This window comes from Adiantum capillus-veneris, chromosome 2, assembly GCF_014529385.1.
Source record: "Adiantum capillus-veneris isolate H3 chromosome 2, ASM1452938v2, whole genome shotgun sequence".
Taxonomy (NCBI): Eukaryota; Viridiplantae; Streptophyta; class Polypodiopsida; order Polypodiales; family Pteridaceae; genus Adiantum; species Adiantum capillus-veneris.
Window position 1 is genome coordinate 44,493,535 of NC_140932.1, and position 7,917 is coordinate 44,501,451.

The following is a 7,917-nucleotide window of genomic DNA, read 5'->3' on the forward strand; positions in this document are numbered from 1 at the left end:
AGCACGGTTTTGCCATGTATGCATATGCGGATACAACTTGAGCTAGGTGTAGCCCGTATGTAGCACGTTCTTAGGTTTGCAGGTTTTTTGGACACGTGCACTCGTCCATGGAGCCACTCGTTTAGGAGGGAGATGTTTGTCAAGGTTTTGGCAGATTTATGTATACCTTTTGTGGATCTATTTACCAAGACACTGAACGTCTGTTTTCATGCAATGTTGGTGAGTTTTTTGAGTTTTTACTTTGTTTTCAAGGAAAACTCTTTTAGATTTTTCCCAGATTCTCGCTATGCTTTATATGTATCTGCAGTTTTACAGTCTCACGGTTTAGTGGTCGAGTTTGACTTCCACTTTGACATATTTTATTAGCTTGGACACAATTTAGTGTTCTTGTAACCACTCTCGTACGAGTAAGAGTTGTAATGTGTATGTGCATCTGCGTATGCACATGTTTGTGTAATTAGAGCAGACTATGAAAGTGGGCATGACCTCTTCATAGTGCCTCTGCACGCACGCGCGCACAGACACACTTGTCAATTTGTAAAACCAAAAAAGTTGCATGTTGTATTTATTACCCCGTGGAAACGTGAACTGAAAAGGGTCTCTGGCCTAAAGTTTGGTCTATTCTTTTTCGGTCGGCTGAGGTCCCTCCTTCGATTTTGTTCCCTCGCTCTCCTCTCTCAGCTCTCCCTTACCCTAACCCTAATTCTGCGTTTACAAGATGCTGCTCAGGACGGGCACTTCCTTCAGCGGGTATGGCTATCTTTTCTTATTGCGACTGCTCAAGCCATAAGGTCGCTGACCGAGAGGCAGATGTATAGCAACGGTTGTGGAGATGCACGATCTGGTCTTACTCGGCGCCTGCGAGACCCATCCTCCGTCGACCACTCCCCCTCAGACATGTGGGAGAGGCAAGCTTTTCCCAGGGACAAGTTTGACTGCGCAGACAGAGATAAATACGGCCCTGCGAAGAGGGTTTGGGCTATGGATGCACGAGCCTCCTCCACCAGATCTTCCAGCTCCTTATTTTCCAACGTAGGGTCTTCAGGTTCCTCAAAAAGAAGGGATCCAGGTATGCTTCTCTCATTTTTTTTCCCTCTGATTTGCGTTAGATTAAGCTGATTCATGCTTTAGCATGGAATCCTTTTTTTGAGCAATTAGAGTGGTTCCTACTGTCGCTGCAGGTTTTCTTGGTGGCTTCAGAGTATTTAAGGTTTGTGCTTTTCCTTATGAGGGATGTTTCTTGGCTATATGGGTTTTCCAGGTAGGCATGGTTCAACTCACGAATTGAACAGGTATGGAGGAGGCGCATGCAAGCCTTTGGATGTTCCCTCTCTTGTAAGGTCGCCTCCAGAAAACAGCAAGGCTGAAAGAGACCTATTTAGTTCATCTGGTGGGCCAAGCCCAGGGTACAGTAGCAGCCTCAGCATGGAAAAACCAGGCAAAGAAGCTGATGGAATCCACCTGAGAGGTTCTCATCTCTCACCACCCGCAATTAGGCCTGCTTCGAGTCCCTGCTTTGACAGAAGCCCTGGATTTGATCCACCACTAAGGGATTATGCCATGCAGAATACGCGCGAAGGGCCTCTTTGGGAACATGATAGATCGAAGTTCAATAGTTCACCCAGTGTTCGGAATATGTCTTTTAGAGATAAGGATAAGTTTGGGGGCAGGCCTGAGTACCATAGGAGAACATACTCTCTCCCTAAACTTCAATCTTCAAAGGATTGGAATGCGGGAGACGCAGAATTGTTGGAGGCAAGAGTAGACAGATATGGAAGATCCTTGACTAGGGAATTGGCTTTCCCAGATGCTTTAAGGGCTAGTGACAAGCAGCACTACAGGAATGGTTGGAGGACGCGGGATCGTAGGCTTTTGGGTGGGTTGTCATCACATTCACCTTGTTCTCCTTCGAGTAATTCAAAGGATATTGGTGCTGTACCCACTCAGCTGGAACAGCCTTGGTCTTCATCACCACCTTTTCAGCTTGCTCCTCAGAATTCTTTCTCGGATCAAGTCAATCATGATTTCGGTGCAGGGTCTACGCCCCCCAAGAAAAGGCCCCGTTTAACTTGGGGTCAAGGCCTTGCAAAGTATGAAAAGGAAAAGATAGAAGAAGACCATCCTGAAGGCCTTCATGCAATCGTAGAGTTTCACAAGATCGTGCCTGCCTCGCCCGATTGTCAAAGCCGTCTTACAGAGAATAGTAGCTTCTCACCTGTGCACGACCAACATCGTGAACAGGACTCTTGTGATTCAGGTGATTGCGTCAGTTTTTGCAATTTTTTTTTTTTACAAAAACATCATGATAACAAACTTTTACAAAAACATCATGATAACAAACATGAATGTTTTGAACTTTGTGCAGGTAATCTAAGTGGTTGTGAATTCGAGAGGGCAGTTACACCCAAGGACTTGGCCATAAATCATTGTACGAGAATTCATAAGCATTCATTACCGGAGCACTTAGAGGATCAAAGCAATGAGAATGCCAAGCTATTGGGTCCGAGCATTTCACCGAGGGAAGATCTGGATTTTCCAACTTCTGTTCTGCAAGCCTCCATTTTACATGAAGTCCAAGTTTTCCTTTCAAGTTTTCGGAGAGAGAGACCAACATTGTCAAAAGATGTTCTCACTCACCATGTGGAGAAGGTCGAACAAGAAATTGATCGACTGGAAAAGGAGTTGGTTAAGCTTGATAATGGTGGAGAAAAAGTAGAACAACATAGCGTTTGCAATATCTCTAACTTGAAAATTGAGGTGTGTGGAGTCAAGTCATGTGATACTAGTGTTTCTGCTACAGAAACTCTGCTGACACACTCTGAGGATTTGTCAGTCATTGGGGTCGCATCTGCTGAAAATCTACCTTTGATCGACATCAACAATGCCCACATGCAACTGCCAGAGGTTGCAGAAACTACCCAGAGTGACAGGGGCAGGAATCATGTGCCTGATGGTGTCAGTTTGCCTGCTATACAACCAGGTGAGAAGGTTCAATATGAGAGCGGACTTTTGAGGCCTGATGTGGAGCTGACCAGCATAGATAAGGATTTGGGCCTTGTCGAGTCGATTCTAGTCTTAAACACTCACACAGCTGAAATGTCCTTATCTTCCTTAGCTCATCTGAATTCACCCAAAATATCAGCAATTTTGGAGTGTGGAAGGTTGTATGACAGTCCACAGCAATCAGATGTTTGGACACTCAATGTAGAGAGCCATTCCAGGAAAAAGAAGCACCTTCAAGCCAAAGTTGCGGAAGAGAAAATGTCAGTTAATTTTGTGGAGAAGGTTCTGGCTGTCAAGTTCAGAGCTCATAAAGAAACTCGGAAGCAAAAGCAGTGTGGAGGTCAATTTGGAATACAGAGAGGGAAAAGGTCTAATATAATGAGTGTTCAACACAGAGATGAATCAAAACCTATTGCCCAGCAATCTTCTCTTGAATCGTGGTTCAATTCTGGTAGGACATTGCTCACATTGCAGATTGTGGTTATTTTTGATGTTTTGTAGTTTGATACATTGTTCAGGGGGCCCCTTTTTGGGTGTCAGCAGTTGTAGTCTTTTATACAATTGGCCTAATTTTACTGTATGTCTCACCTCTTTTGATTTTAAGATTTATTATTGGTTCTACAGTTTTGAAGACTGAGGAGGTCCACTCGGCTAATTTATTGAAAGTTAGTGAAGACAATAGAGGTTTTTTGCGGATGCCACAAATGCTTTTGGGAAGGGAGAGAGAGCTTCACAATTTTGAGGCGAAGAATGGCCTGGTTGATGATCCTATTTCTGCAGAGCAGGAGCGCAAGTTCTCTAACCCATGGTCAAAGGAGGAAAAGAATCTTTTCTTGGAGAATTACTCTTTATTTGGGAAGGATTTTCGGAGAATAGCATCGCTCTTAGAACACAAAACTGTAGCTGATTGTGTAGAGTTTTATTATAGAAACCGGAAGACTCAGGAGTTTGACAAGGTGCATCAGAAACATCGGCTGCAAAAGCATTGCAGATTTCAGCTGGAGAAGCACAGTGTTGAGCAATCTGCGTTCTATCTTAGTAGGTTCTGTGAAGAGAACACTTCTTGCTTGGATGGCCTCTCATTGGTTGCTGCAGTTGCAGCTGCAATGTCTGCACCCACCACTAAGCCTACCTACTGTGGTCTAGGTAAGCGATCCACATGAGGGTTGCATTTTCTGCTGTAGCTTCACATTTGAAACCCACAACCTGTACTATACTATACTGCATTTGTACAATATACATGACATTTCAGTATAATTAAGAAAGAATTCCAGACCAAACCTGTTTCTGTGTTCTGTTTGTGCCAAGCTTAAATTATTTGGAAATCAATGAAAGTAATTTTGGCTGTGTTTGTTACTTGTACCTAACACTTCTTTGCTTGTGACAAGGTGTTGTTTCTAACGAATGCTTACAGATCAAGGTAGTTGATCGATGAGTGGATAGGGTTATGCTTGTTGTTTTTCTTATGGTGTGGTGCTTATTTGTGCAGCCACACCAGCCTGCATAAAGGTATCTTCAACACAGTTTTCTGTGAAAGGTTTAAGGCATAGTGAGTGTAATGGTGCGCACTCGAGAGCAAGGGCATCCTGTGATACTGAATGGACCGACAATGAAACAAAATTGTTTTTGAATGCTGTACTCATGTTTGGAAAAGATTTTGATAGTATTGCACGGAATGTTGGTACTAGAAACGAGTTGCAGTGCCAATCATATTTCAGGAAGGTTCGTAGGCATCTGTGTTTAGATGAACTTGTCAAACACCATCAAGCCATCCTACAGACTTCAAGGGCCAATATTGTGGTATCCGAAAAGAATATAATATTACTGGTGCAGAAGTAGGTTTTCCACAATGGCAGTGCACAGATGTCAATTATACTGTTGCAGATCCTGAATCTGTGGTGCCTGCTGTACTTCTTCAGGAAAGTTAAGACCCTGAAGATGCTAATGCCTTGGAGGCATTGCAAGGAGTAGGTAATCAGGTCTGTGTTTCACTTAAAATGAGTGCCTTCGAGTCAGGTTTGTGCTTACAAGATGATGAAATTAAGCAGGAAGCTTGCGCAAATTCTGATGGTGGAGAGAAGGGTTCATGCAGCTGCATGTGCAAGATTTGCTTCCAGCTCTCATGTGAGCAACTTCCAGTGCTGGATCCTGGTAAAACTTGCCAGTCTTCAGGACAGTTGCATAAATCACTTTTCAAAACCGGCAATATTTGCTTTAACCTTGCAAGGTCCTCATCAGTTGTGGGCATCCGAAATCTGCGAAGGTGCAGCCGGTTGGGCTTCAACAGCCCCAGCAGGGTGCATTACTCGTGCAACCAGTGCAGCAATATCAGCTTCAACAGTCCTCTCCCTTACCGTCTGCATTGCAAGTGCCTCCAGATCATTCGCCACCTGTGGTCCAGCAGCTCCATAAACGATATATGCTTTAATGCAATCAGAGGCTAATCTACAGACTTTACTTCACCAGCATCAGCAGCGACTGCAGCAGCAAGTAACTACAACCAGTTTGAAACAGTATTTACCGGATCTTCTTGTGAAGACCAGCAGCATCAGATCCTTGCTAAACAAGGACTTCCATAGTCATTTAAAGCAAATGCTAAGGCAGCATGAGGTTCATACAGGCTCTCAGCCAAGTTGCGAACCGAGTTTTAGAAGGAAGCAAACATGGTATTGGCACACAGCTTTCCTTTGGAACCAGGACCATAGCTGATTATCAGCAGCGACAGCAACAAGCCGATCTGTATCAAGGGCGCTGTTTGTCTCCATCCCTCTTACAGCAACAGCAGCATTCACAGCACCTTCAGGTCTTCAGCTCCATTGGCAACAGCAGGAAGCGCATCTGCAACAGGCTCCGGCAAAGCAGGTCAGTAGTCAAGCTTCTCATCTACAGCCATCGAATGTTGCTTTTTACGATAAGCAGCAACAGTAGCAGCAGATGGCTGTCTTGAACGGAATTATACAAGTCACCAACGTTTACACTGATGCCTTGAAACAGTATGATTCTGAGAAGTCCACGTACTCTCAGGTGCAGTAGGTTCTATGTGAAGGGTTGCATCTATTATCTCCAAGTCACAACGGGGTCTATCTGAAGGGATCCAAGCATTGTTGAAAGTTGAAGCAGTTTCAAAAATTCAGATACAGGTTATGGATGATAAGCTATTTGGTCAGTCTCTTTTGTCACAGCCAGCTTCTGGTCGTAACAGTGGCAATGTTTCCACTCTCCCCACAGAGAACTTCTGCTGAAGTACCGTTTAGTGCTGCTGGCCCGTAAAAGCATTATTGGCCAATGACCGTCAAATGCTGTCTTACAGTCTAACCGAGAATCATGAGGATGATTAAGCTGATGAGGGTTTGTGTTCTGCTGCAGTCACTACGCGTGAGGCATCCAATTGTAGGGTTTTGGCCAGCGTGTCTGCTTCGATCGCAAGGCAAACTTTGAGAGTGCTCAAGATTGTGGAGAATGTAGGGCACAGGACTCAACTATTATTAGTGGCTACTGGCCAGGGAGGTCTGCCGCGTGTCTTGGATGGCAGATACAGAATGAAAGCATTGGTACTGGAAAGGACTCTCGAGCCAGTCATGGCAGCCCTCCAGAGAGATCCAGGCTGTTTGGTGGAGGCAGGCATCGCTCTTGCACAAATGTATAGTGGCAATAGGGAATCTTGTAGTAGATAAAATGGCGTTTCTTCCCTGCAGCCTCCTTCAATAGTGGTGTCAATGGAGTTGTTTCTGCTGCTAGCCTTATTATATTTTTAGCTGTGTGACCTTGTGGGAGCATGATGAGAGGGATATAGAAGGAAAAGGTGTTGCAAGGTGCTTGCTGACAAGAATGCTGGTCGGTGATGCAGCCTGAGAATGGAGAGCATTGGCGCGATGCGGTGCAGCTCAGATAGATATTTATGGCCCCAGAAGTGGCCAATCGTGCAAGGATGAATTTTAATAACTTGCAAAGGTATTTGCTGTTTGTTTAGAGCTGGAATTATGTGAAACCTTTCTGTCTTCTGATGAGTTTTTCTAATGAACAGGCTTCAATGCAGCATATTCTGTATTGAGATATTCACCTTTGCAAAGCTTTTAGTAGCAAGCTCTTGTGAGCAGCTTGATGAGAGAGCCATCTGCCTGCTTGACAGACCCAAATGTGGATTTCTTGTGAAAGAATTTGGAGCCTACATGGAAGGGGTGTACAGGATGTATTGCGATGTGCTTCTTGTAGCCACTTCAAAGAAGCTTTGGCTGCTTGCACACCACCCGCCCAAACTCGGGTGTGTTGACACAGAAGCCAGTCGGCATAAGTGAATTTGCAGCCCAAAATTGGCACTGGACAATTTTGGGCAGCGATGATCCCCTGCCCAAGCTCGGGCAGGTGTTTAGCTCCTGCCAGCTTATTAAAACAAGCCGTCGAACCAATAGGCTACGTGCAGGTCCTGGTGAAACTTACTCTTTCATAAAATAATGCGTACTCGGTGCGTAATGCATACCTGTCCGTACCCAAAAATGCTGGGCAGGCATTGTTTTGAGTGTGTTTACAGCCTTAGTCCCTCGGGGGAGTTTTGTCATGTATCTTTATGAGGCATTTGTCTAGGTGCATCGATTTTGAGTGGACTGCAGTTTAGTTTAGCTGCTTCTAGACTCTTCAGTGTTTGATGTTTCTTGTTGGAACACGGGAAATGTATTTTCTGAGATGTCATGCTAATGGTCTGAGCGGTTCCATGAAGAGGAGTACAACTGAATTTTTAAGTGGACAGCACCAAGGGCTTTTTTAGTTTTGAATTGCCCTGACTTTTGTCTTTGCATGGGGGTAACACGGAACACCTGTTTAAGTAGATGAGTTTGGATTATGCTCTATATTTATGGCTCTGCCTTCTGATCGGACAAATTTGTGGGGTTAATAGAATTGTATTGCGTTTTACATGTG

At 44.5% G+C, this 7,917-nt stretch overlaps 2 protein-coding genes across 6 annotated transcripts; both read left to right on the forward strand.

The window, feature by feature from the left end:
* The first annotated feature begins 618 nt into the window (after nt 1-618).
* Nucleotides 619-6,945, forward strand: LOC147462685 (uncharacterized). Of its 5 annotated transcripts, XM_086484897.1 has the most exons (7): nt 619-1,069; nt 1,262-2,257; nt 2,366-3,454; nt 3,628-4,149; nt 4,493-4,725; nt 5,020-5,154; nt 5,231-5,431. In XM_086484897.1, exons 1-7 carry the CDS (start codon nt 811-813, stop codon nt 5,429-5,431), a joined length of 3,435 nt encoding a protein of 1,144 aa, XP_086341023.1. In that variant the 5' UTR covers nt 619-810. The 5 variants fall into 5 exon arrangements, with proteins under 5 accessions (XP_086341023.1, XP_086341007.1, XP_086341001.1 ...); XM_086484890.1 differs by lacking the exon at nt 5,231-5,431 and adding an exon at nt 1,182-1,210 and having other exon boundaries at nt 930-1,069; nt 1,293-2,257; nt 4,493-5,033; XM_086484881.1 differs by lacking the exons at nt 4,493-4,725; nt 5,020-5,154; nt 5,231-5,431 and adding an exon at nt 6,851-6,945 and having other exon boundaries at nt 621-1,069.
* LOC147462686 (uncharacterized) lies at nt 6,817-7,716 on the forward strand. Its single transcript, XM_086484908.1, has 2 exons — nt 6,817-6,954; nt 7,028-7,716. The coding sequence occupies exons 1-2, from the start codon at nt 6,902-6,904 to the stop codon at nt 7,296-7,298; spliced, it is 324 nt and encodes a 107-aa protein (XP_086341034.1). The 5' UTR covers nt 6,817-6,901; the 3' UTR covers nt 7,299-7,716.
* Nucleotides 7,717-7,917: the final 201 nt, after the last annotated feature.